The sequence below is a fragment of the Sitophilus oryzae genome, unplaced genomic scaffold (assembly GCF_002938485.1).
Source record: "Sitophilus oryzae breed Bouriz unplaced genomic scaffold, Soryzae_2.0 scaffold_60_pilon_pilon, whole genome shotgun sequence".
Taxonomy (NCBI): Eukaryota; Metazoa; Arthropoda; class Insecta; order Coleoptera; family Curculionidae; genus Sitophilus; species Sitophilus oryzae.
Window position 1 is genome coordinate 576,062 of NW_022147207.1, and position 13,520 is coordinate 589,581.

At 31.8% G+C, this 13,520-nt stretch overlaps 2 protein-coding genes across 3 annotated transcripts in view; one reads left to right on the forward strand and one right to left on the reverse strand.

Moving 5' to 3' along the window:
* LOC115887689 overlaps positions 1-3,808 on the reverse strand; it is a 62,289-nt gene extending 58,481 nt beyond the window's left edge. The window contains exon 1 of the mRNA XM_030907152.1: positions 3,761-3,808. Coding sequence (XP_030763012.1) covers positions 3,761-3,789 — 29 coding nt within the window. The 5' untranslated portion in view covers positions 3,790-3,808. The remainder of the gene's footprint in view (positions 1-3,760) is intronic.
* On the forward strand, positions 74-13,509 carry LOC115887687 (kynurenine--oxoglutarate transaminase 3). Of its 2 annotated transcripts, XM_030907149.1 has the most exons (9): positions 74-350; positions 741-832; positions 888-1,032; positions 4,341-4,577; positions 8,424-8,670; positions 8,724-8,890; positions 8,977-9,163; positions 13,151-13,314; positions 13,372-13,509. In XM_030907149.1, the coding sequence occupies exons 2-9, from the start codon at positions 768-770 to the stop codon at positions 13,435-13,437; spliced, it is 1,278 nt and encodes a 425-aa protein (XP_030763009.1). In that variant the 5' UTR covers positions 74-350; positions 741-767; the 3' UTR covers positions 13,438-13,509. The 2 variants fall into 2 exon arrangements, with proteins under 2 accessions (XP_030763009.1, XP_030763008.1); XM_030907148.1 differs by lacking the exon at positions 74-350 and having other exon boundaries at positions 482-832.
* The last annotated feature ends 11 nt before the right edge of the window (positions 13,510-13,520 follow it).

Below are 13,520 nucleotides of genomic sequence, written 5' to 3' on the forward strand. Positions count from 1 at the left end.
AGGTACTTTTCTCGAAAAAAAAATCACAGCAAGTGTATCTTCTGCGATAAGTAGCAGCAGAGTGGGGCAATATTAATGAGCTATCGAGCAGTTATGCAGCCACCTCGACAGTAGCTCCACAGTAGTAGTCGCTGTAGCTCTTTCACTTTTACTAAAATCCCTATTTAATATTTTATTTTATTTAAGCCAAATTAGGCCCTTTGTAAGTGCGAATGTGTTAGTTGTAGCGAGTAGCAGTGTTTTTCAGCACTGTATGCAATTGTAGTTGCATTTTTCCTATGAAAATATTTTGTTCCTGAAGCAGTTACATTCTCAAGTTTTAAATTTTTCCGCATAAACAACATAACAAGGTAAGTTATATAATTATTTACTATGGATTTTAGAGAAGCCAAAAATGAATTAGGAGGTTTGTCATCTTACAAATTAAATCAAAAATAAGTAAAATCATAAAATAATGTAGCGCATCCTAGGATCCTAGCAAAATCCTAGTATAAAAAATAGTGGTAGTAGTAGTTCAAATGTACAACATTGAGGTTAGGTTTTTAATTTTTTTTTGTAAATAAACTTTTACCGACTGATTAACTTAATATTTATGTATTCCGGTTCTTATCTGTTATATTGTGAAGTGGTTTTTATCTTTTCTATAAATATTCTGATATTAATTTCGAATGTCTCTCGTTAAAAACATATTGACTAAGTTGGCTGGTCGTTTGCCAAAACGACCTTTTCTTGTTTTTCAGAGACAGTTAAGTACACCGGCCGTCGTTATGACTGAAATTGAACAGAAATTTAAATTACCCAAGAGGTTCGAAGGTAGTGAACCCAGTGTCTGGTAAGTACAAGTTTGATTAAAGAATTCTTTGGTGTTTTAACATTAAACGATTTAGGGTTGAATATATTCAGTTAGCATTAGATTACAAACCATTGAATTTGGGGCAGGGCTTTCCTGATTATCCACCACCAAAATATGTAACCGATGCCTTAACAGAAGTAGCCTCGAATAGGAATTTGCATCAGTACACCAGAGGATTTGTAAGTCTCATTTTTTTATACTTTATTATTAGAATAGGTACATAAAAATGTGTATTTTACGTGTTTTATTATTCTAATTAAATGATTTTATATATTTTATATTTTTTAATAATATAAAGGCTATAAACAGAGATAAGGCATACATATAAAGACAATAATTCTTTTATTTAAAGTTTTAGATCAATGAAACAAATATTAGTAGATAATCTAGGAGATGTTATAATGTAATAAGTTGCTTCATCATTAGCATAGCCCTCTTGACCTCAGTGAATAATTATTTTTTATTATGCGTAATTCTCTAAAACCAATGACAAGCGGTTTTTCTTTATATATTTATTGCACAGTAGAATATTGCATTCATTAACGCACTAAATGAATAAACTTGAGTAAATATCTTTATTTTTATTTTACATTGTATGTAAGTAGGCATCAAGTGGTAATAATCTATTATAGACTGTTTGTTTTATACTAAGTACTCATAAAATAAAATAACATTTGAAAGATAAAAATCATACTATTTCCTTTAGTTATGTTGTAAGGAATAAACTTAATTATTTTTATACATAGAAAATTGTTAATATTTTAATTACAGACCAGAATAAAAATTAATTAATCTTTAAATTTGTTGTATATTTGTACAATATGATTGAAAAAAAAACGGCGCCAGCAATGTCTATGAAATGAAGATCTCTGTCGTTTCGTTTTATATGTAAAATTATATGGGGACTGTGTGTCATAGATCGTTATTTCCAAGCTAACTGGACGCGTTTTTTTTCGATCATACGGTACTATACAGTATTTTGTGATATACATTTTATGTTGCACTAGCAAAAACCATTTTTGTTGCAATATTATATTTCTAACATTATTCAGATATGATTATTATAAAAACTTTAAACACAATGACATTCTTTTATGATTAATTCTGAGTTTTTTTAATTCTTCAATTATTTTTGAAGGTACGACTGCCACTGTATGAGATGACAGACCATTAGACACCTTTTTAAATGCAAACTTGTAAAAAGATAAGAAATTAAGAAGCATTAAGCATTACACGCACATTAGCACTGCAGCATGTAATGATTATAAAAAAATATTTCAATTTATTTAATTTTTATCTTCTAAGTGGATTTTCTTTTACAGGAATTCCTCTCAAAAAGTAATTTTAAATATTTTTATGATAACATAATATGATAAAGATTGTTCCTGGCAGTAAAAAAGAAACGTTAACTTAAAATAATTTACTTTTTGTTTCTAAATAAACACATATTACCAAACAATTTAATAATATTTCACATAAAGTATATAAATACTGAAGAAGTGGAAAATTTATTAAAGATATTAATCAAGGTCAATACAACTGATTTGATATATTTTCTATATTAATAATAATACCGTATGATCGAGAAAAAAAACGGCGTCCAGTTGGCTTGGAAATGACGATCGATGACAGTCCCCATATAATCTATACTAATATATAAAATCCTTAAGTGACTGACTCACTGATTAATCAAGATCCTGCTCAAACCACTCAACATAAGAAGCTCAATTTTGACATACAGGTTGATTCTAGGGTGTAGAGGTTCGATAAGAAGGGATTTTTCGAAATTCCAGTTCCAAGAGCGTGAAACCACCCCTCAAATATTACAATATTTTTTATTTAAAAAACGGTCAAGTTTCCGAAAAAACGCTTAAACACGTATATTTTATTTTGATTTTTTACATATTTTAAGATTTTTTAAAAATATATACAGGGTGTTTCGAAAAATCTGGTCATTGATTAATCACGATCCTGCTTAAAGCGCTTGACGTAAAAAGCTGATTTTTGGAGAACGGATTGACTTTAGGGTGTAGAGGTTCGATAAGAAGAGATTTTTCGAAACTCGAATTCTAAGGGGGTGAAACCACCCCTCAAATATAAGAATATTCCTTATTTAAAAACCGGTGAGTTTTTCGGAAAACCTCTTAAACACGTATATTTTATTTTATTGTTTTATATATTTTAAGATTTTTTAAAAATTTATACAGAACTCTTCTATTTTATGAAACACCATAAAATATGACCATTAAGTAATCACGATTCTGCTTAAACTGCTTGACGTTTAAAGCTGATTTTTTGGCAAACGGATTGACTGTGGGGTGTAGAGGTTCGATAAGGAGGGGTTTCTCGAGTCTCAAATTCCAAGAGGGTGAAAACGCCCCTCAAATATTACAATATTTGTTATTTAAAAAACGGTTAGTCTTACGGGAAAACGCTTGGACACGCATAATTTATTTTGTTTTTTTTTACATATTTTGTTGTAAATTTTTTAAAAAAATCATACAGGGTGTTCCAAAAAGTTGGGTAATTGATTAACCACGATTCTGCTTAAACTGCTTGACGTAAAAAGCTTATTTTTGGCAAACGGATTTTTAAAAAGTCAAATTCCAATGAGATGAAACTACCCCGCAAATATTACCAAGTTATATAATAATATCGCCATATTGTTTTTCCTCATGCTGACATAAATGTGAGAAAATTTTATCCAGTTTGTAGGTATGTTAATGGAAATTCTTGCTTTGCTTTATTATCACCATTACAAATGATTAATTCGACTCGAACGAAGACGCGGGTACACGCTAGTTTTACATATAAAATGACAGCGATCTTCATTTCATAGCCATCTGTGACGCCGTTTTTTTCGATCATATCGTACTTTATTGATATCAAAAACCACAGAATACGTACATCAATCGGTAATATAAACAGATTACCATAACCAAACCAAACCAAATACCATTTGCATTGACCAGCATTGGCACACTTTAATGATAAATATACAGGGTCCGGAATAAGTGCGTCGGGCATCTGTAGCTCCTAGAATAAAAATTTGGGAATTTTGAAAGTGCAAACCTAAAGTATGTACTAGGATCTATTTCAGGAAAACATTTTAATATCTATAGGGTGGTTCAAAAAGTGTGAGTGCATCCAGACGATATTTTTTTTTAAATGGAACACCCTGTATATTATTACATTTTTTGGCTTCCTTTCAGATCACTTATAATTTCAGAGATATTAATAAATAAATAAAAATATATTTTTTTAGCCTTTCTTAAAAAAAAATATTAAAAATACAAGAACTGTTCTTAAATTAAAACTATATTAGGTATTTACTTTAGATGATATGTACTTAATTTTACTATAAATATAAATATGGTAATCGTGAATCATACAGGATGTTCAAAATTCTATCCTGAACAGAATATAGACATTATGCAGACATAAAAATATTACTAGATAGTTCTTTTTCAAGTTAATGCTTTTTTAGGGTCACCCAAGATTAGTTCAAGCACTATCCAAACTATACTCCAAATTAATAGGCCGAGAAATCAACCCTCAAACAGAAGTTTTAACTACTCTTGGCGCATACGAAGCGCTTTTTTCAACAATAACAGGTCATATCGATGATGGCGACGAAGTTATCATTATCGAACCGTTCTTCGATTGCTATGAACCAATGGTGAAGTATGCAGGTGGTGTTCCTAGATATATTGCACTAAAACCAGTAAGTATAATAATAATATTATAATAAATTAATATTGGAATAGTTTTTTTTTCTCCAATTTTTAACAAAACAAACTATAGGCAAATGTAAAAAAGTACCGTATGATCGAAAAAAATCGCCGTCAAAGACAATTGATGATAATTTTGGCGAGGCCAATCTCTAGATGTCAATTACTTATTAGGTTAGGTTGCTGGGGTTTGGGATCATGTTTGATTCCTCACACGGAGGCCTTGGGCCCATTGCGATACCCCAGTATTGTTGTACCAAACCTTCCTCTCATTCTTTCTTTGCGTTAAAGCACTTCCAGCTCTTTGCAAAGTTCCCGATGTCCCTGATGTTGCTTCCTCTAGTCCCTCTAAAAAACCTTGCCCTAAAGTTTTAAAGCGTCGGTATTCCAGTGCCGGACAGCAGGTGCTCTATGGTTTCTTCTTCTCCACATTCTCTGCAGTAGTCGTCGTTGGGAATTTTCCATCTCACGAGGTTTACCCCCGTGGGCAGTTTTCAGTGACGACACCTACAATTTTGCGTACTAGGTTCTTTTTGTGCTCTAGAAGTTGTTTTGTCTTTTTGTTATCTACCACTGGCCATAGTCTTCGAGCTCTAGCGCAGTCCTCACGGTATTGCCACGTCTCTTGCTGCTTGGCCTTGATGGCAGTTCCTATAGCTTCCTTCAGTGTGCTGATCGCCACAAGTGGTGGGTCATCTGCTACGGCCTCTACCCTGGCCCCCTCTTTGGAGAGTCTGTCTGCTTCCTGATTGCCCACCACATTGCTGTGGTTTGGCACCCAGCATAGAGTAGCCCCGCTTTGACACAGCCAGGACAGTGCTTCTCGGTATTCCATCATAGTTTTCGATCTCACTGATTGCATGATGATGGTTCTTAAAGCGCCCAAGCTGCCAGAGTATATCACTATATCCCCTGTTGGTCTATCAGCAATTTTCTTTCGTATACAACTAGCTGCTTCCTTTATGGCGTAAACCTCTGCTTGTAGAATATTACAGCCATCCAATAGTCTTAAAGATCGTCGGATGTCTACCCAAGAAACATTTTTTCTTTTATATGTGTGTTAGGAAACTTCCCAACACCATATTATACAACCTAAACGCATCTAGAATGGTTGTCGTGAGTTATTGGTAACCATTATATAACACTTATATGCCCTAAACGGTGCCTTTTATAACTGTTCCTGTGGTAATCCGCAACACTCAAGGTGTGCAACCAAAGTCCTGAAAACTTTCTCAACACCTTTATATATCCTATCGAGTTACCGCTATAAAACTGAAGAAGGGTATATAATAGTTATATAGTGGTGTTGAGAGGGTTCCCAGAGATTACCTCCATAGAAATATCGCGCATGCGCGTTTTTTGAAAATAAACTTGTTTCTTTCTGACTAACTACTTTAATATTTGCCTCTTTTTTTAACATAAAAAGCAGATATGATCTTATTGCTCCAAGTTGTCCTACGCAGATAATCCAGACCAGATGCAAGAGACCAAATGATGCCCCCTACAAAAGCGTTTGCGTTATGCAAATGACTTTATAGAAATTACTTGCTTAATAAAATCTATTGTGCCTAGCCAGAGTACTAAATACATATGCGATATTAAATTTACTGTATGAAAATCAATTTTACCTCCAAAAAACACATGCACCCCCAAAAGCAGAATTATTTAATAGATTTTTTTATAAACAAAAAAAATATGGTAAAATTTTTGTAATGAAAGTCAAATTTATTAATACAAATAATAGAACATAAGACTTTTTTAATACATAGAAATAACTGTCAACTGGCCAAAATATAGTTTTGTACCAGTTTTCAACGTTATCTTAGAAATACTCATTGTAGCCAAAAATGAAGACATCAATAATAATGGCGTCCATTATATTTAAAGTGCTATATATTACTTTAGGGTCTATAACATACTCATCAACCATTATATAAATTTGGTTACTTAAGGTTGCGTAAATGAGTTTGGGTTATTTAAAACACCAATTTTAGTGTTTTATACAACTAAAGGTGATACAAATCACTATTATAAATGCCGGGGTGTTTATGGCTACTTTTAGTCACCCAGAAAACCTTTATGTTACCCGTGGTGTCGACTGTAGCGACACCCTGCGAACGAAGTTTGACATTACAGCAATTTGACAGAAAATGTGCAGAAAACAAAACATAACCTCATAAAATTAATAATACTGTTTTGGTTCAATTTAATCTATATTTAAAGTGATCGGAGTTTGCAAAAGAGTCCTAGGGTCCTTTGGCACTTTGGTAGAACAGTTATGAATGAATTGACTATAGAAAAAAGCTCTTTAAGTGCAGAATGTGTAATGTTAAAGCGCAAAGCTCATTCTCTTATGTTAGAGAATGCCTTAACCAGGCATCTTTCTGTTCCTGATCGTTTTGGCAACTTTCTGTTGGAAATGCTTGTGGATGGTAAATTTGCATGTTGGCTTTCAATATTGGTAGGTGTAGTTTGAATGAGGTTTGGATTATTCCTATTTTTTTTTAAATTCTGAAAAACCTTTCTTTTGAACGTAGACGTATTTTTGTGTTTTGTCCAGTTTATTTTTTTATTATTCATTATAATACCGAATTGCTTTGCTTGCTAATATATTATATGTTTTGATTATATTAAAAATTTGAGGTTATGTCATTAGGTTTGATATTCGGTAACTACAGGTTATATAAAGCATACAAACATTTGAAAGGTGCAAAAAAACGATTTGAGGAAACAATTATATAACTTGTAGTATTATTGGTTACATAATGGTTCTTAATAACACCTTTAATTATGTAGTGTATATCTTGCGTACCTTTATAACACCTAATACCAGAAGTTATATAAAATAGACGTGAACACCTTTATAAAACCTTATTATGAAACCTTTAGTAACAAGAACCTCTAGTTTTATAAGGAAAGTGATAAACAACATTTCAAGGTTGCTATTAGTGATAAGTAACCAACGCTACACTTATATATATATATATATATATATATATATATATATATATATATATATATATATATATATATATATATATATATATATATATATATATATATATATATATATATATATATATATATATATATATATATATATATATCAAAACACTGTAAGATACCCATGAATTATTTATTAAACCTTTATATAACTAACCTTGAGAATATATAACCTAAAGGAACTTAAAATGTTACTTGGGTAGTTCCTCTGAAAAGATGCCTATACCTGTGCCTCCTGAAGTTGCGGAAGCATCTGTGTAGACTGCTATCTCTTGAGTGTTCATTACTCGAATCCTTATCTTTTCTCCAAAATCATGTTTAGTGAGCATATAGTCCGTTTTCTGGTCTAGCAGATGTTCACCATGATTTTTCCTATCACTGGCGATATCCTCGAGTGACTGTAGTTGGTCTGGTTCCACAGACTGGATTCCCTTAATCTTAGGGCACCCTTAGCGGGCAGATCCTCAACGAGCCAGTCAATTGATTGCAAGTCCAGAATTGCTTCTAGCGCAGCTTGCGCTGTGTTGTTCCAGTTGTACCAAGCAGCCTTGCTCCAGTTGTACCAAGAGTTGCTAATTGCTGTACTTTGTGAGGCTTTTTCTATTAGTCTCTTTAAGTACCGCTTCCCACTATGGTGTCAATTACTTATTACTTTTATGTCAATATTTTTTTTTTTTGACAAAAAATATTTTGATGCATTTGAACATTTTTTTGCAATACGCTTATTGAAAATATTTTTTTTTGCCCTACATATGATAACCATTTTTTAATATTTCATTTCTATATTACTCATTACTGTATTGACATTACTTATACTACTGTTTGACTGTTTTTAGAAAAATACCAATAAAAGTGTGTTATCATCTGCAGATTTTGTGTTAGACAGAGACGAACTAGAAAAACTTTTTAATCCTAAAACGAAAGCAATAATTTTAAATACTCCAAATAATCCTTTAGGAAAGGTTTTTACGCGAGACGAATTGACTCATATTGCTGACTTGTGTAAGAAACACAATGTCTTATGCATTTCAGACGAGGTTTATGAATGGATGGTATACAAACCACATGAGCATATTAGGATAGGTAAGATTAAACTAAATTATAACTAACTTAAGTTTAATTTTACATAATTTTAGCTACGTTACCTGGAATGTGGGAAAGAACAATTACAATTGGATCTGCTGGAAAAACTTTCAGTGTGACAGGATGGAAATTAGGATGGGCATATGGACCTGCAAACTTACTATTTAACTTGCAAATGATCCATCAAAACTCTGTATACACTGGCTGTACACCAATTCAGGTGCGTCTTTTAATTAATTAATATGAAAATTTCCAACAAAATTTTAAAAATATATTTGAAATTTTTACTATCAATATCTGTTACAGGAAGCTGCTGCTATAGGATTTGAAACTGAACTTGCTCGTTTGGGAACGGACGAATGTTATTTTGTTTCTATATCAAAGGAATTGGAACCCAAAAAGGAATTTATGGCCAAATTTTTGCAAGAAGCTGGAATGAAGCCTATTGTACCAGAGGGTGGTTATTTCATGTTGGCCGATTGGACTCCTCTAGGTAAGAATTAAAAAAAATATTTATTTTTAGTACCACAGTCTACCATAATATGATGAAATGAAAATGACCTCAGAGTAGGCATAGAAATAAGAACAACAACGTCCACGGTTTTTGCCAAAATTCCAGCAAACACCCCACAAGTCGAACAAATTCACGCCCTTCCTAACTTAAAAATAAGAAAAAAATGAAGAAAACTAGTTTTCTGTAATTTCAGATTATAACCAGAGCCCACACAAAAAAATGACGTTTTAAATTTAAATGGGAGCAAGATATACGTTTTTTTAGTTTTTCCAAATTTCGAAATATCTGACTAACGGGGTTTTTGCCAGAAACCTCTTGATTATATTTTCTGTCATTTTTTGTATATTGTCTGTCGAAATCGTGACTTCCCTCGACGGCTGGCTTAAAAATATTTTTGTCAATATACAGGGTAAAAAATGTCTATACCTATGTGGCGGATTCATCTCTCCAAAAAAATCCTTTATGGGTATTTCGCCACTGCACTGCAAGAAAATCTACAAAATAAAATAGTTATTTTTTGTAAACACTTCTGCGTTAAACCTAAACGGACGCTGCTTGTCAGAAGTTTTGGGGTCCAATGAACTATCTTGACACACGATTTTTGCATTTTTCTTTTTTTTTATCAAAAAGTAACCATTTTTAGTAGTAGTTTTAAATAAAAATAAATGGAGATTATGCACAGAATTTTAAAATATTGTAATTTAATTTTAGTCGTTTTTGATACATATTTGACGGTATGGAGAATTTTCACACTTGATTTAACATGACAGCGTCAGAAAGAAAAGCAATGTTTCCAGTTCCACTGAATTTTCTTTTTCTGTTTTTTATTTTTAGATTGAAAAAATAGTCATTTTTAATAATAAAAATGCGTTGGTAATGTGTGAATGGGAAAACTAAAAAAAACAACAAAAGAGCGAAACAAAAGCAATCAAAACACGCTTAAGCAACCAACCCCACCAAATAACCGCACCTAACCAATTCATTAACATCCCCCAAATAACCAGGCTAACCAATGCATTAACACCCTCCAAATAACTAGGCTAACCAATGCATTAACACCCTCCAAATAACCAGGCTAACCTAATTGTGCCTAATGACAAAACTTCATTGCAAATTTTATTTCAGAAATTGCTTTAAAATAATCCACTTGTTGCACTAAAGTGATAGCTTACCCTAATTCGTATTAAAAGAAATATTTTAAAACCTATGACGTCATTTTTTTCCCTAAAAAAAGATGCATGAATTTCCGGATAATTTACTAGCTGATCTGACAACCATGTATCAATTCGCAATATTTGTCAAAACTCGACCTTCACCAGGGGGGTGACAGTGAAATAGGAAAATTGGAAACAGTCATTAGTGTCATTCCTGTCATTCTCTTCACGACAAGTATGGCCGCCTAGACAAGGACAGCATTGTTTTTGTCTAACTATTGTCTAACTTCGCAGTTTAGAATTGACAGATTTCACTTTCAGAGACAACTTCAGATTTGTTCTAGAACAAATTCGAAAATATTCGACGCCATTTTAATTCATTCCGTTTAGTTTCATTTTGGAAGTTCAATTTAATATTTCGGCTGAAATTTATAAATATAAAGGTAATAAAGTATATAAAATATATATTACATGAAGAATCCTGAGAAAATGACGTTTCTGCAGTAGTAGGTATGTCCCATGTATATGAAAAATAGGTAGTAAATAAACATTGTTTTTACATTTTTTAGATGCAAAAAATGGTGTTATAATCTCTTTGATCGGCGATTTTTTTGAAAATGGAAACAATTTACAGCAAGGTAAGATCATTTTTAACTATAGCCAACATTAGTTATCTCCAATATGTGCGATTTATTGTCAATAATGCAATAAATCGGACTGATAATCTGATTATGTTATCCGACTAAAAGTCTCTTTTTGCTTTTTGATTTATAAGCCAGGTCTCTTTGGAAATAATGGACGCTTTTTTAAACAGTATATTTATATCTTATACCTATTGATATTTTTACATTGTTAATTTTAGTATAAAAAAATTTGTTTTTCTGTTTTCAGGTTTTTGTATAAGGCTCCCGTTTTCATGTCCCTGTGTCCGTTTTCTGTCCTTGAAGTCTGGGAATACGTGTGTTTATTTACAAATTACTGTAAGTCATGCTTATACCTTAACTAATTTACGTTAAAAGTACATATAATTAACTAATTGGTACTGAAACAATACAATCCTCTATATTTTTATATTTATTTAGTCACGTTGTTCCATATTTCAAATAAATATATGTGAATAAATTATTTTTTGGTTTTATTTATGAAAAGAAAAAATACAAAATATATTTGAACTGAAAGAGGGCCCGCCATTGAATAACCGGAAACGGAAATCAAAATTAAGCCATCATGTCCTTAGCATGTCAAACTATCAATTGGAAAATTAGTTCTCCAGACGACAACGAAGGCTTTCGGTGGCGTATCGTATTTCCACGATTTAACACAGAGTTGACACTTCTTTCTAGTTAATTATTTTATGACCTTCACTACTGTCAGCGTAAACATAGAAACGGATATAAACAAGTCCGCGACTCTTTCATTATCGGTTATGGAATTTGCTATAAAAATAAAATAACATTTTTAAGAATGTTTTTTATGTGAAACGTGTTTTTCCACATCAGATTTTAGTCAAATAATCTAAGAAATTCATTTTAAGGTAACATAAACTTCATTTTCTAGGAAAAATCGTGTGTCAGGATAGTTCACCGAAGCCAAGTTTTGTTTACAGCATAGATAAATGAAACAAGTTTAGATTGGAAAGTGCCCATAAGGACAATGTAAACACTATTTGGCGCTATTCTTGCTACGGTCGCGACCCAAAACTTTTGAAAATTTCGGAGCGGTTCGGCTTTTTCCGGAATTATATCGCCAAATATTGTTTATTCAAATTTATTATTATTTTCGTTTAATTTTATATATAAAATACAGTGTGTTGCATACAAGAATCTTTATTTTATATAAGGACGCATGTATGAAATACCTATGAAACATTGGAAACCGACGTTATGTCACGATCCACGATGGGAGAACCACAAATGGTACAATGTGTATCCGACACACAAGCCGAAGTTACATCGGAAATCCTCGAGCCACACATGGTACACAGTTTTTAATGTTTCGGAAAGTTATCTCTTTCCGCCGTCGGAAGCAAAAAAATACAAAGAATAAAGAAAAAAACTATTTAAAATATTTAAATTCAAACTATTAGAGAACACTTTACTTTTTTAAAACAGATACGTCTACAAGAAACCGTTGACGTTCTGTTAAAATGACATTATATCAAGTTAAACTTCAAAATTAACAATTACTACCTGATAACAATTACTTAATAAGGTAAAACCAAAAAGCCCCAAACTTTCTGTATGGTTATTTTTAAATTTTACGTATGTTATGTTTATTTATTTTATGTTCTTTAAAATCAAAGAAGCGATTGCCACACATTGCTAACATCTACAGATGCATGAGCAATACATTTATTTTTATTAGATTGAATTAAAAAAGCCTCTTATTTTTCTTTTAGAGGCTATCGCTTCTTTCATTATAATTTTGGCTTTCATTATAATTTTGGCGTTATACCCATAAAGGATTTTTTTGGAGAAATATACAGGGTGATTTAAACTATTTAAAAATATATAATTTAATTTGAAAATATTTGTGAATCACCCTGTACATTGACAAAATATCATTAAAATGTGCGCATTTATTGCCTGTATGTTTTCAGAATGCTGGGTCTACCCTGTAGGTAAATTTGTATGGAAAAACATAGTAATAATACGGAAGTTAAACATAAATAATATAGTCTATGTTGCGAGAGAGGGATCGATTTTGACAGGCAACGGCCTATTTTTTTACTTATAATGACAGACAACGTTATCTTGATTGCAAGACTTTTATTTGATATACGGAAATAAAATTTTATTTTATTTCTTTTTAGAATCGAAACTTAATCTTAGTTCGGAAAAAGACAAATACAAGGACTACAGATTCACAAAATGGATGACGAAAAATGTTGGTTTACAAGGAATTCCACCAACCGCTTTTTACAGTGAAGAACATAAACCTTTGGGAGAAAATTTTGTGAGATATTGCTTCATTAAGGTAAGAACAATCACAGTGAATAAAGAACGTTTAGATGAGTTTTTGTATATTTTTTAGCAAGATAAAAATCTCCAAGCCGCTGCCGATCTTTTACGCAATTGGAAGTCTGGCGCCAAATTATAAAAAATCTTTTAATGTGTACATAGAAAATGTTACCTTATTGATATTTGAAATATATTATATTTTTACGTTTTAGGGCGCTTTTT